The sequence below is a fragment of the Abramis brama genome, assembly GCF_963993115.1.
Source record: "Abramis brama genome assembly, chromosome: 20".
Taxonomy (NCBI): Eukaryota; Metazoa; Chordata; class Actinopteri; order Cypriniformes; family Leuciscidae; genus Abramis; species Abramis brama.
The window spans coordinates 3,197,124-3,212,843 of record NC_139982.1 but is presented as its reverse complement, the minus strand read 5'-3'; the positions used below and the strand labels follow the sequence as shown (position 1 = coordinate 3,212,843).

The 15,720-nt window shown below is 35.9% G+C and overlaps 1 protein-coding gene across 2 annotated transcripts in view; it reads right to left on the bottom strand.

Annotated features, from left to right (window-relative positions):
• LOC311071434 (epidermal growth factor receptor-like) overlaps window positions 1–12,018 on the bottom strand; it is a 48,838-nt gene extending 36,820 nt beyond the window's left edge. The window contains exon 1 of one of the 2 annotated variants that reach the window (XM_084095850.1): window positions 11,783–12,018. In XM_084095850.1, the coding sequence (XP_083951976.1) occupies window positions 11,783–11,861 (79 nt within the window). In that variant the 5' untranslated portion in view covers window positions 11,862–12,018. The remainder of the gene's footprint in view (window positions 1–11,782) is intronic. The other variant, XM_084095849.1, reaches the window with a different exon arrangement.
• Window positions 12,019–15,720: the final 3,702 nt, after the last annotated feature.

The window sequence follows — 15,720 nt, the reverse complement described above, 5'->3', positions numbered from 1 at the left end:
CTGTACAATCTCTCGCTATCGCGCCGGTATTCAAGTTTCTGCTTTTTGCGCACCGATAATGTAGATGTGTTCGGTACACTGCGAAGAAATATATATTTTTTTAAATCAACAAGAAGAGCCAAAATTGGGGAAAATTGACACAGACACTATCTATCTATCTATCTATCTATCTATCTATCTATCTATCTATCTATCTATCTATCTATCTATCTATCTATCACATTAATTGGTTGTCTGGGAGGGTAATGCTTTGTAAAAGTTAACATAAAACACAAATGTTAAAAAAAAAAATTAACATAAGATAGCTCTTTAAAAAAATAAAATAAACATATTTAAATCTTTTTAAAATTGACTTTTGCAAATAACCTTTGTTAAATTTATATAAGTATTTGTTAATATTAATGGACCAGAGCTTAAATAGTTTTATTTTTTAACTAACAACTAAAAAAAAGATTTATAAATACTAACAAATATATTGCTCATTCATTGTTCGTTAATGTTAGGGCTTTTTTTGTGAGAAGTTTTTATTTCTATGATGCATTGGAGAGAATAATCCTGTCAGACGCAGCACTGCTGTGAACGCGCGTTCACGTTTAAACACAATTTAAACAATGTAGTATTCAATGCATTACTTCTATATAATTATATATTAAGTTGCTCAAGCAAGTGGTAAAATATTTAACCATGTATTTATATTAAAATCTTTTGCATTTCAATTTTAATACAATAAATCTTGCATGTCACAAAGAACTTGTTTCTCCACCTCCACGAATGTCATTATGTCGCCTTGTTGAGGTAAATTGTAGTTTTCCTTGCTTTACCCCGGTCTTAAAATGAAAAAAAGTAGTATTTAATTAAATAAATTTATGGTATAAATACATACATTTTATTTAATTAATCGCACTTATGGTGAAATGACTACATTTTCAGGTCAATCTGTGTTCATTTTGACCACGAAACATGCGCTGTCACTTTAATTTAGCATTTGCAGCACAGCAAAAATCATAGACAGTATATAAACGGCAAAAATAGACTCGGTGCGGAAACGATCGCTGCACTGCTGTATACGCACCGCAACTGGAACGGATCGATCATCGACGGACTGCATCCGCGTGCAGTGTGAAAGCTCTGTAAACATGGGTACGGTACGGAAAACAATACTCACCGCATACGCACTGCAAACGAAATATGTGTGAAACGGGCGTTAGACTTGGAGCAGGAGAGCTACTCCGGCTGCTACTCGCAGTAGAGTGAGTGTTGCCATCTTCAGTTCAGCGACATATTTCCCGCCGCGCGCTCTCTGTCCGCTAGTGCTCGTCTGTTTTTGACGCAAGTGTTTGTTTGTGTGTGAGTGTGCGCGCTTGCGCACTCACTGGGATAATCGTAAACGCGCAAACACAGACAGAAAAGACATGCCATCGTGGAAATAAGATAAATAACATATTACTTAATGGCTATTTAGTTTTTGTAATAAAAAAAAAAAAAATGATCTGGCGCTATAAAGAAAATCAAATCAAATTTACTTGCCCTTCAAGGGGGGCGGGGGGAGCCGTTAGGAGGGCGGGGCGCCCCCCTTATATAATGGTAGGGGAAACACTGTAGTTTTTTTATACTACAATTTTTATAAAATGTTTACAAAACACTAAATACGTTAGGACGTTTTACTTTATATTTCAAAGTGCTTAATTTTAAAAGTAGCCTATGACCATACGCAATCCACGCATTCTGAACACGTGATCTTCTGCAATGCCCACATGTAAAACACAGACACGCCTACCTCGGTAATAAACACGGAGATGTTAGTCCCGTCCGAATCCGTACATGAAATCACAGACGTAGGTTGATAAGAATTGTAACTCAAACGTCGTTTGGAAAACTAGTCCCGTCTGAATAGGGCTTAAGACTGAAATATACTCTGATGTAGTCACGGCTGAAATCTTTGGACATACTGTTTGAATAGCCTGGTAATACCAGACTCTGCTACTTCGCTTTGCTTTGTAGATAGAGTCTGGAATGGCATAATAGAGAAGTGTTTTCTCTCTTGCTAGGGGGCGCTTGTCTGAAGTTTAAAATCATTGGTTACCCGTAAGCCAATCACATAACGTTTGGTTATGGCGTGTGTTATGCGCATGCTCAGCCGCATCTAACTTCCACTGTAAACACATGTATGATGCGAAAACAAAACCATCGAGTGAAATACCGGAGTGAACATGGCTGTGCGCGACTTTTGCAGATTATTGTGAAGTAAATCTATGCATCCACGGTACATTTAGCGTCTACGTCGCGGCTCTCAGCCCGCCCTCTGTTCTTTGATTGGCCCGGCCGTCCGAAAGCCGGTGGCAAACTGAAAGATAAGCTGCTGTCTCAGACTGAGTACAGAAGCGAAATGAAATTGAGCGGAAGTAGGAAGTCTGACGTAGTCAGGCTACTGTTTGAATACCGTGTATGAATACCGTGTTCCTCACCAGTTTTGACTATATCATTGTGTGTATGTTAAGACTGATGCAAAAACTATTTAAAATCAGATTTTAGCAGCCAAAGCATTCAGACTCAGACGCATCTGTAAAAATTGCATTGGAATCAAATTTCAAACCACCTAAAAATTGTTTTCATTTGTTTTTTTGGTTTTTTTTGTTGTTGTTTTTTTTTGCTGTCCGGACCTTCAAACCCCATCTGGATCTGGATTTTTGCTGGCAGTCTGAACATAGCCTAAGCAATTTTGAAGAATGTTTCAACTGTTTTTGTCCGAACAATGAAAATCATTGGGGTCCAATGTTGTTTTGGACCCCACTGACTTTCACTGTATGGAATAAAACACATGTTTCACAATATCTTTCTTTGTGTTCCCACAGAAGAAATAAAATCATGCAGGTTTGGAACAACATAAGGGTGAATATGGTTTTCTGCAGCAGTTCTGCAGAATTAAAATGCTTTAAGAAACTATCTTATGGTGGAAAAAGAGGGTGAAATACTAATGTAACTTGTACCTTTGGACTGTTAAACAGAGAAGGATCACAAGAGGTTTAACCTTTACTTCGTGAGAAGAGCAGCATTTTACTAAAAAGTATAATAAGACTTTGACTTTTCCAGACATACTGTACAGTATAAACATGCAGACAAACCTCATTCCTACACCTTTACTACTAAGCCAGTCAAAGCTCCAGACCCGGCAAACACAAATAAAGCTCATCTCACACGTATTTGTATGCTTTAACTTTGAGTCACCTCTGAGCCGTCTGGATGTGTCTGAAGAAGACCTGTGAGAGCAACTCTCTCAGATGGACTAGATTAAATCTCAGTGCCTGTATACAAACCCAATTAAAATATACAATGAGGGCAAGTTATTAGGGACTTTCTCATTTTGGAATAAATTGGGTCCAATGAAATTGGAACAAAACCCAAAAAACTTGAGTTTAAAGAATACAAGCTTATCCACTTTGATGTGACAAGCTTTGCTTTATAGCCCATCCCTTTTTCAGAAGAAATTATGAGTTCTGTCTGTACTATTGGGGATGTATGCTTCAAAGCTACTTTAATTAGGTGGCAAAGTACAATAAAAAAAAAAATCCAGCATCTGTACCCACATATGGCTCTAACTGCACTGCATTGAGGTGACCACCTGAGAGACATTGTTCTAGGTCACAATGAGGCAGGAGGGCATCCAGAGGTCAATGCCAAACTAAATGAAAGAGACATTTGAAAGTCTATGTTGCATGTGGCTGGACTGATGACCAAATGTGGGACATTTTACTGAAAATTCAAATATAGCTCAACATGAGTGCACCTTGGGATCAGGGCCAGTAAACGCATTTTTATCTGGTATTCAGATAGATAATCTATGAAGACTAAACAGCTGTTTCGCTCTTAAATATAACAGATAGCTGCAGCATTTCTCTGACCTTGAGCGAGGCACAACAGGGAGCCCGAAGACATTATGGGACGTCACGACTGTCCTCATTGACACTATAATACCCGTCCTCTAAACCAATATGGGGTCTGGAAAACTGGCAATCAGTGCATTTCACAATGATAATGAGTGACCACGTAAACTTGTTCAATAGACTCCCACTATATAAATTGCAAATGTAGTACAAAGCAATTCAAACAAACCAAAATCTGCATGAAAAGGTAACGTCACTGATGACTGTCAAAACAGAACTTATAATAAAGGGAGGAGATTCCTCTCTTGGCACCGTGACTGTAAACCTGAATGAGTCCTAATGAGGAAGCAGACTGTAATAAAGTGATTTGTGTCCCATCTGTCAGTATTGGCAGAGCCATGTGTTTACACACAGGACACCCCTGAGACCGTCTAAATAATATGCAGAGTGACATATAAACACACTTTAAACAAATCGAATAAATGTGACAAACTCTAACACTAACATCATAGATTAAATAAATGGCTTTAGTTAATTGCATTCACATCAAAGAAAATGTGGTGGACCAGCACATTAGCACGCATTTTAGATAACCTAATGAAGCTTCATGTAATATGGAGTCAAATATAATGTTTATTATGACTGAACTTACCTGACTACATTTTGTTAAACCGACAAAAGTCATTTTCAGGGTCAACACACTAAAATTAAAAACTAAATTTCATTCAAAATTCATAACCTGCTGCTGTTCACTGGAGTTTTTCAGCCACTTTGAATAAAAAAAAAAGATGGAAAATAAATAATGTAGTAAATGTTGAGATCAACATTAACTAATATTAATAAATTAGTCACCTCCAGTTTTTATTCCGCGATCGCTGAATACAACGCAAAATCAACAAAATGTCCCATTTTTTTGCGATCCTGCATAATTCCTAATTTAACCGCAAAATAATTACAAAAATGAAAAAGACCTCACAAAACATTAAATTATAATCACCCAATTGAAATATCTCTAGTTTAATTAAAGTTTCAATGCATTTTACGTGGTTAAAGATCAGATGTTGCGCACGCATGATGTCTGTGAGCGGTCTGTCAGAAACATCCCAGCTAACACAAATACGTGACTGTTACGTAACTGCAACGTAATCTGGTGACCAAACTTTCGTCGTGGCGACGTAACTAGTTACGTCGTGGCAACCGGAAAAGTGAAATTCCTGGATTCGTTGCCACGACGTAACTTTGTAACGTTGTCAGTAAGTAACGGCGACGTCGTGGCAACGTTGTGGATCGACAGTCGTGTGTTGGTAACCAGTTGGTCATTTTAGTTTTTAATAATATGGGCGGACATGCAGTGGTCTAATTTAACTTGTCCTCATTGGCCCAAAACTATTTTAGAGACTTTTTCAACGACATATTAAAGATACAGACTCAAAATTCGGTTAATTCAGTTCATTTACTATAGAACAAAGCACAAACAGCAAAAACAGTATGCAAACAGGTTATACATTTACATGAACAAGGTTTTCCCCAAAAGCTTGAACATCTAACTACTCCTACACATCTTCATTTCAGTGGCCCTAATAACAAAGCAAGAATAAGAAAAGAAAAATGCAAGAAAAAAGAACAGTTGAGTGTTTTCCCATTTAACATTTAAATACACAAAGCAATTAGCACTGAAAGATAGAATCTGTATAAGCAGACAGTTTTGTTTAAAAATCACTCATATATTTTTCTAAACATAACAACACAAAGTTATGTTGTGGCAAGTGCATTATTTCCTTTTAAAATAATTTTATAACTTCATGACATGTATCACTATATTCTATAAAACCTTGGTTTGAAATCATTATTTTTTTTGTACATTTAATAATACATATTTTGTTTTTCTTCTTCTGAAGTCGTGATTACTATGTCCATTTTCTTTAAACTAGGCCTATTTATGATGATTCCTGAAGGCAGCATTAAACCCCAAAATGTCAGGTGGTGGTGCAACTGTCCGAACAAATGAACAGACTAAGAAAACAATTTAAAATGGTGTCTTAATAATAAAAATAAAAACTATGACATCATTTTAGGTTTGAAGCCTTTCATATAATTGTTTTTTATAAATATCAGTAGTTTTAAAGCTGTTGAGATAATTGAGAAACTTTTGTCCAGCAATTTGTATATTCTCAAATGTTATTATGAATTTACAAGGTAATAACAGTAAACATGATAATGCATCGTCCAGAGGAGCCTAACTGATCTCTTTGGCAAAGTGAAAAAGTTTGTAGAGCTCTCTCAAATACTGATAAAAACTGCTAATTTCAAGTATGGGTAGGTTGGTGGTACACTTTCCATGTCAGGTGGTACAACTACAATACATAATATTTTTGTTGTACCACCTGACATAAAAACTTAAATTAGTTTAAACACTTTAAAATATAATTTAACATCTGAAAATTGTTTAAACACATTGTCTTCAAGAGTGTTGATGTCATTGAAGCCTTCCCAAGTGAGGCTGGATCCGAACTGGAGCTGCTGTAATCTCTAGTAAAATATGCTGAGCATCCTGAGATAGAAACAAGGAGACAACAGGAGAAAGATTAGCATTGCTGCTGTTCATATTATTTCAGGCAAAAGATGATCATGTGCACTTTACTATTTCATCACATATAGTGCAAGATTATGAGATGTGTTCATTGAATTCTTGGCTAAAGAGATGTGTCTTTAAAGGGATACTCCACCGTTTTTTCATATTAAACTATGTTATTCCCTTAACTAAGACGAGTTGATATACCTCTCTCATCTCAGTGTGTGCACTTAATCGCTCTAGCGCGCGGTGACACTTTGAAAGCACTTACCCCAGTATATTCAATGGTATCTAGCAATGAATTTAGAAGTGACCAAACACATAAGCGTTTTCCATATTTAAAAACAGTTACATGAGTAGTTATACGACCAAGTATGGTGACACAAAATAAAGCGTGGCGCTTTTCTAAGTGGGTTAAAAAGGATAACTATAATGTATGGCGTAATAGCACTTTTGGAAGTACTTCGACTGGCGCAGTAAAAAGTCACGCCTGATCCTCTTCCTCTCACTTCTGTCAATAGTGGAAAGACTTGGTCGAATACTTGGTCATATAACTACTCGTGTAACTGTTTTTAAATAGGGAAAACGTTGATGTGTTTGTTCACTTCTAAATTCATTGCTGCTAGATACCACTGAATATACTGGGGTAAGCTTAGTGCTTTCAAAGCGTCACCGCGTGCTAGAGCGATTAAGTGCACACACTGAGATGAGAGAGGTATGTATCAACTCGTCTTAGATAAGGGAATAACATAGTTTAATATGAAAAAACGGTAGAGTATCCCTTTAATCTAGATTTAAATTAGAATAGTGTTTCTGGGCCCCAAACATTATCAGGAAGGTTATTCTAGAGTTATTCCCTTACATTCTATTGAATTAATAGGAAATCATCTGATTTTAAAAAGAAAACATGGCCTAACGAGTCAGCATTTTAATATTTGCAATGAAAAAAAAAATAATTTAAACTTACAATGCAAACGTCCTGAACATTTCTGAGTATTATCAATGTTGAAAACAGTTGTGCTGATTAATCTTTTTGTGTAAACCAATGTAAAAGTTTAATCCATTTTCTTTTTTCTCTCTCCAGGATTCGTTGTTAAATAGACCCAACGTATACACTACTGTTCAAAAGTTTGGGTTCAATAGATTAAAAATAAAAAAAAACATATTTTATTCAGCAAGGATGCATTAAATTGACCAGAAGAGAGAGTAAAGATTTATGTTTCAAATAAATGCTTTTTTTTTCCATTCATCCATCAAATAACCCTGAAAAACACAAACATATGAAGCAGCACAGCTGTTTTCAACACTGATAATAATCATAAATGTTTATCTATGTTTTTAGTTTTACTTGTTCACTTATTCATATTGCTCGTGTAACTTAAGTTTGGATGTCAAAACTTTCTTAAAATAAATTAAACAAATAAATGTAAATGTAAATATGAGAATTAAAAAAATAAGACAATAACAGATGCATGGTGATATACAGTAGGTGACAAAATACTGTGAGAAAATGGATATTAAGTTATTTAATGAGCTTCCTCACTTCACCTGTTTCCAACTTCTCTGGCAGCAGCTTTCTTCAGAAATGTTGAAGTCATGGAGCTTCCCCTCTGTTGTAGAAGGATTATTTTGTTGCTGCTGAAATCACAGAACTATTCTGATCAATTTGTGTTAACCATTGAGCTAGTTTCAGCCAATTTTCACACTCCATGTAAGTGACGTCATCGAGTACGTTTATGTTAAATACATACGTTTATGTTAAATAAATTAGCTCACTTCCAAACTAACTTATTTTTTTTTACAAAACTACCAAAACCTCTCATCTACCTATTAAGATGTGATTAAAAGCCTAAACGTTCATATCAAAAGCTCAAGCTATGAAGTTAGCATAACGTTACCTCTTCTGAAAACGGTTGAGATGCTAACGGACTTTTTCCGAAGACACTAAACCATTTCTATTAAGCAAATATTCAACAAAAGCGTGTCAATTACAAGTAAGAGAAGTGTCAAGAACAGTTGTGTGTATTATTTGTGTGATTTTAGAGACTAAACTCACCAGAAAGCAGTGAAAACAACAGCGAGAGATGGAGTTCAGCTGCTTTGTCAGTTGCCGTCAGTGAGGCAGGCGCGTGCGGTGCGGGTCGGTGCCGCGCCGTTTCCATGGCAACTCATCTCCGCTCCAGTGTTTGAGGGCGACTCGAAGGTTCACGCGCACGCCCATTAAAACGCCAAAAGCCACGCAACATTTACAAACATAAACATCTAGAATTATAACCTTACTTGAATAAAATTAACGTCTTTCAAACGTACGGAATACTAAACAAACAATTGACCCTTCGCTAAGCCACGCCCGAAAACCGCCACAGGCCAATCGTGGCTTAGCAACCGTAACTACGCGCGGGAGGTCTGGCAAGCTTTCGAGCGAGGGAAACATGCCGAAGCGTTGTGCGTATGGATTGTGCAAATCTGATACCCGGTATCCTAAAAGTTTGGACGGGGTGGTGGATTTTGTTCCCTTCCCGAAACCTAAAACCCAAGGGGAGAAATGCCGGGCGTCATCTTCATTTATATAGCGCTTTTAACAATGTAGATTGTTCCAAAGCAGCTTTACATTGATAATAGGAAATTAAAAGTAAAGTGTTTTGGCTTTATAGCAGCTCTAGAATAAAGTTATTGTCCAGCTCATGGATCAAGTATGTGATTAAAGGCAAGACGGAGGCTCACTGACATAACTTAACGTTACTTAAAAATATATTTCAGCATTTTGTTAATCGACGGCCAAACTAGTAACGTTACCCCAATCCGATCGCGACTCTCCCGTTAGTTCTAGTAAAAGTAAAAGGTAGTTAGTAAAAGGAGGGAACATCACGGGGCTTGCCGGAGATCTCCAAGGAAAAGGTTGGTATGCAAACTTAATCAGTTCATAACAGTAAGTTAGTCCGACGTGTGAGCAGTAACGTTAGCCTGGCGCGCTAAAAATACAAGCGGGAGAATGTTATCATTGCAAAGTGGTCAGGCTAATGTCTTGTATTTATTCCATAATACATATGGATAAGCTGTTTGATTTATAAATATTAGAATATTTTCAAATTTCAGTTACCCTGCTGGGCATGCACAGAGCTGTTCCTCAAATTTGTGTGTTTCCCATTTGAATGGTCAGCGTATGAGGCGGCTGCTGCTTGCGCTTGGACCTAACGTTATGCTTTAACTACAATTTTGATGAAATTATTCTCTAATCGTTTGCATATTATGTCGTGGATATAGCCCTCGAATGCATACTGCAGTATTGCACTCTCATATTTTCACCTGTTCGCCAAAAATGACTAATTATCTCCTTAGGAATGTCTGAAACCAGTGCATTCATACTGTAATAGACGTGCCAGGCGCAAAAGCTTGACAGGCGTAGCAACAGTAACTAAGGAGGGCGGGGCTTAGCGAAGGGTCAATTGAAACAAATAAAATATTTCATAGAAATGCAGTCTGATAAGATGGTAATGAAATTACCGGCCCGTGACGTTGCAGTTACGTTGCCAGTAAGTCATGAAATTACCAAGTTATTACGAATAGAGTACGTATCTGGAACGTTGTTGGTTATCTTATTACCTTAGGAGGACGTACTGACGACGTTGTGGGTTGATAATATGATGGTAATGAAATTACGGTCCCGTTACGTTGCAGTTCCGTTACCTACTAGTCATGAAATGACCAAGTTATTACGAATAGAGTACGTATCTGGAACGTTGTTGGTTATCTTATAACGTTAGGAGGACGTACTGACGACGTTGTGGTTTGGTAATATGATGGTAATGAAATTCCGAGCATAAGACGTTGTAGTTACGTTGTCAGTTAGTAAAGTCATGACGTGACCAAAAAGTACGAATACATTACGTAACTGTTACGTCGTGTGTTAGCTGGGATGGCTAAAGAAAATTTGTCTCACCTGCCCTCTCACATAAGCGCCAAGGACCGGGCTAAGCAATATCCTGATATATTGCACGAGAGCATGCACGAGAGTGGGGGTAAATTGTTTTGTGTTGACCAAGTGACTGCAGTGTGTGTGTGTGTGTGTGTGTGTGTGACTGACTGCGTGTCACCGCCTGTCAGCGTAAAGTATTGAATTCACTTTAGGCACTTGAACAAATACACATAGCTACAATTACTTCAAAATATTCATCTTGGCGAGTATTTATGTAAAACATTCAGTAATAACTGATTGGGACGTTTGTCATTACTGTAGTAGGTCTTAAAGTGACAGTAACCTAATTTACCTGCTGTTGTCAGTGTTGTTAAAGTTAATCAAGCAACAACAATACAGCACAATTTAAAAAGAAAAATGTAAATTATCCACCGTTTGTAACTGTATCCTTGTATTTATTTGTCCTGTTTTGTTTCTTTTTGTTATTTGTTCCTTTGTTCTTATTTCATTACTGAGAGTTTACTTGATTATTTAAATAATTACTTGGATGTTCCTGGTCTTGTGTTGTGCCCATAGGTTGTTTTAAAAGTTAATTTGATGAGAATTTGATTAGACCAAAATAAACAAGCTTTATGCATTTTGTTTGTGATTTGTGTCGTGTATGATATTGTGCATCTGACATACTATTATGGTAAATGTGAGGTCCTAATTATAAAATATAAAAATCGCACATTTTTTCCACAAATTTCTGGAAATTACCACCACAAAATCAGTCATTTTGATCGTGGAGGGACTGAATGTAGTTAACTAATGTTAACAACCGAAACCTTATTGTAAGCTTCACCATATGTCATAACCGTCACCTTATGTTAATTTTTTTCATAAAAGTAATATTTTGACTTGAATAAAACCTGTCAATTTGCCACATGAAGCACATTTTAGAGTATTATTACAGCTGTTTAATCTATAGTGAAGAAGTAGTTCAAGGCAATATCCTCTTCTCTTCGCCTCAACTACCGTATATAAATCACGCCAGTTCACTAATGAACGCAAAGAAATCACAACCTTATTAAAAGTATGGGGTGGGGTTATAGAGCCTTAAAATTTGGGCTGATCCCTGTGTGAACTATAGACTCAACCTCAGGTTCCTCCAGAAGGAGTATTATTGTCTGTAAATGTCACGTTCAATAAAAACGTAATTTAAAAGACTAATCGAGTCCAAGAGTAAGTTCTCTGTGGGACAGTGAACACAAACCTCCACTGTTCCCACGCTGACTGACTGAGGTTCCTCTAAGCGCACGCACATCTCTGAAGGTATGTGCGACGATCCCATCTAGATCTACCAGAGAGCATTCAAAGATGAAGGTTTAATCTTACACAACAAGCCGTTTCATAATACTGAGTGTCTCCTACCTTTCTTTTCCGGCGTCGCACAGAGGCTCCCTGAGAGCAGAAAGGTAAAAATCAATCCCAGCTCAGTTGGTCCTGCCATTTCTTATGTTTCAAACCTCTCAGACTTCACTCCAGTTTGAAGAGCTCTTCTTTCGGGGTGTTCTAAATGTCCAGAGATCTTGCCTTCTTGAGAAAACTCGCTCGACTTGGCTGTAAACTTTGACAGCTCCTCCTCCGCGCTCGCGAGCCTCGGCAGTGATAGAGTCGCGCGCTGCTGGACAGAGCCGCGCTCGCGCCCGTCAGCAGCGAGGAGGATCGTGCGCGTGCAGTTCAAACGGTGTGATTCAGGTTGAGAGGCTACAGTAGGCTATTATTTATCTGGGAGTTTGTGACATCAGCATTCATATTCCGAATAAAAAATCTTTAACCCGTTGTTAATTAATCAGGTCACAAATGAACACGGGAACACAAAGCCTACCTGTGTGTGTTGTAGTATCACTAAATGCCAAGTGCTGTTGAGCTCACTGCACTGAATTACTTGTAAAAGTGCTGTGCAATGATTAATCGCGATTAATAGCATCCAAAATAAAAGTTTGTGTTTCTATAATATTTGTGTGTGTGAACTGCATTTTTTCATAGGTGATTATGACATGTTCCTGCAGACAGGGGATTATGACCCCATTCCCTGACCCAAACCAGTTACAATCAGGGTTCGAAATGAGGGGGGTCTGGGGGGGTCCCGGACCCTCCATAAGTCATTAGGGACCCCCCATAAGAATTTATTTTTGGATTTTGGGGGGTCCCCGACAAATATATTTTAACATTAAAAATGATTGTGAAAATTATAGGTCTTTAGTGACGTTTTATATTTATAACAGTAATTATTTTATTTCCTAGCGCGAGGCAGCAATCAGGGCAGCTATTAGCCGAGTGAGTTCTAGCGTCACAGATTGTTGTTGTGGTGCTCCCGCAGACACGCACTGTAGCTGAACGCGGCAAAACGAAACCTCACAAAGAGTGAAATCCTGAATGAAAATCCTGTAAGTGCTTCGATTATGTTTATCTCCATAATTGCTTATAGTAAAATATTAGGAGTTCGAGTTCCTATATCAAAAGTTGCATTAACTAGATATCCAGTGTAATGATTAGAAGAGTACGTTTGTCAACGTTTCTTGTTAGCTGTAACGTTATCTGCCAGCTAACAGCAGACTATGGAAGCTTGTTTCCGCCACAATGTGAAAAATAAACAAGGTAACGTTAATTGCGACTTTTTAATCTCACAATTCTGACTTTTTATCTCAGAATTACGTGATATAAAGTCGCAATTGCAGGTTATAAAGTCAGAATTGCGTGATATAAAGTCGCAGTTGTGTGTTATTAAGTCAAAATTCCGTGTTATAACGTCAAAATTATGAGATATAAACTCGCAATTGCGAGGAATATAACTTGCTTGAAATTCTGACTTTTTTTTCTCAGAGTTGCATGTTTATATCTCGCAATTGCGACTTTATATCACGTAATTCTGAGATAAAAAGTCATAATTGCATGATATAAAGTCGCAATTGCGTGTTATAAAGTCAGAATTGCGAGATATAAACTATTCTGAGGTTAAACCAAAAAAAAAAAAAAAGTCTTTTTAATTAGATTTTAAAGAATTTTTAATAATTTAATAATTAAATTTTAGGGGACCCCCCAAGAGTCCTAAGTCATTTCGAACCCTGGTTACAATGCAGCTCTAGCCAGGACAAGGGCACACAATGAAATGAACTTTGGCTAAAGGGAAGATTTCAGTGTCTGAAAATCTGAGGGTTGCACACCTGACAGGGCCTGGGACATTGTTGCATGTGCCATATTACACAACATTGCCCAAAAAAAAAAAAAAAAAAAAAAAAAAAAAAAAAAACCCTTTCCTTAAATGTTTAATAAAAGACAAATATGCCTATGCTTAGTTCCTTGAGTTTTATTAAGTTGGTTAGGAAAAGCCAACTTACTGAAATCCTATTTAAACTTAATATTATTCTTCTTTTATTCTATTCTATATTCTATTCTATTCTATAATATTATTCTTCTATTAATATCTTTCTTTCTTACTAATCTATCTTTCTAACTTAGCTATCTTTCTTTCTTTCTTACTAATATTTTTTTTCTTTCTCTCTTACTAATCAGTCTTTCTTTCTTTCATTCTAACTAATCCATTTTCTTTCTTTCTTTCTACCTAATCTTTTTCTTTCTCTCTACCTAATCTTTTTCTTTCTTTCTACCTAATCTCTTTCTTTCTTTCTTTCTTTCTTTCTTTCTTTCTTTCTTTCTTTCTTTCTTTCTTTCTTTCTATTATTTTTTTCTTTCTTTCTTTTTTTCTTTCTTTCTAACTATTATGTCTTTCTAACTAATTTGTCAATCAGAATTTAAACTACTTTAAACTTCTAACTACTTTTAACTTCTTCAAACTCTCTGGTCAGGCTTTCTCAAGCCAACTTAAAGTTTGTCTCAACAAACTTTTTTTTCTAGTTATTATTCTTTTTCTTACCCAACATTTTTCAACTCTAACTCCTCCTAGAGCTTTAACTCTACAAACCCTAACCCTAACCTAGCCCTAGACTCAATTAAACTACCATTCTAAATCTATCTATCTATCTATCTATCTATCTATCTATCTATCTATCTATCTATCTATCTCTTTCTTTCTTTCTAACTAATCTATCTATTTATCATTCTATCTAATCCATCTTTCTTTCTAACTAATCAATCTTTTTTCTTTCTCTCTTACTAATCTATCTTTCTTTCTAACTAATCAGTCTTTCTTTCTTTCATTCTAACTAATCAGTCTTTCTTTCTTCTAACTAATCAGTCTTTCTTTCTTTCATTCTAACTAATCAGTCTTTTCTTTCATTCTAACTAATCAGTCTTTCTTTCTTTCATTCTAACTAATCAGTCTTTCTTTCTTTCATTCTAACTAATCAGTCTTTCTTTCTTTCTTTCATTCTAACTAATCAGTCTTTTTCTTTCATTCTAACTAATCAGTCTTTCTTTCTTTCTTTCATTCTAACTAATCCATCTTTCTTTCTTTCATTCTAACTAATCCATCTTTCTTTCTTTCATTCTAACTAATCCACCTTTCTTTCTTTCTAACTAATCAGTCTTTCTTTCTTTCATTCTAACTAATCAGTCTTTCTTTCTTTCATTCTAACTAATCAGTCTTTCTTTCATTCTAACTAATCCATCTTTCTTTCTTTCATTCTAACTAATCCACCTTTCTTTCTTTCTAACTTATCAGTCTTTCTTTCTTTCATTCTAACTAATCAGTCTTTCTTTCATTCTAACTAATCAGTCTTTTTCTTTCATTCTAACTAATCAGTCTTTCTTTCATTCTAACTAATCCATCTTTCTTTCTTTCATTCTAACTAATCAGTCTTTCTTTCTTTCTAACTAATCAGTCTTTCTTTCTTTCATTCTAACTAATCAGTCTTTCTTTCATTCTAACTAATCAGTCTTTTTCTTTCATTCTAACTAATCAGTCTTTTTCTTTCTTTCTAACTAATCAGTCTTTCTTTCTTTCATTCTAACTAATCAGTCTTTTTCTTTCATTCTAACTAATCAGTCTTTTTCTTTCATTCTAACTAATCAGTCTTTTTCTTTCATTCTAACTAATCAGTCTTTCTTTCTTTCTTTCATTCTAACTAATCCATCTTTCTTTCATTCTAACTAATCAGTCTTTCTTTCTTTCTTTCATTCTAACTAATCAGTCTTTCTTTCTTTCATTCTAACTAATCAGTCTTTCTTTCATTCTAACTAATCCATCTTTCTTTCTTTCATTCTAACTAATCAGTCTTTCTTTCTTTCTAACTAATCAGTCTTTCTTTCTTTCATTCTAACTAATCAGTCTTTCTTTCTTTCATTCTAACTAATCAGTCTTTCTTTCATTCTAACTAATCAGTCTTTTTCTTTCATTCTAACTAATC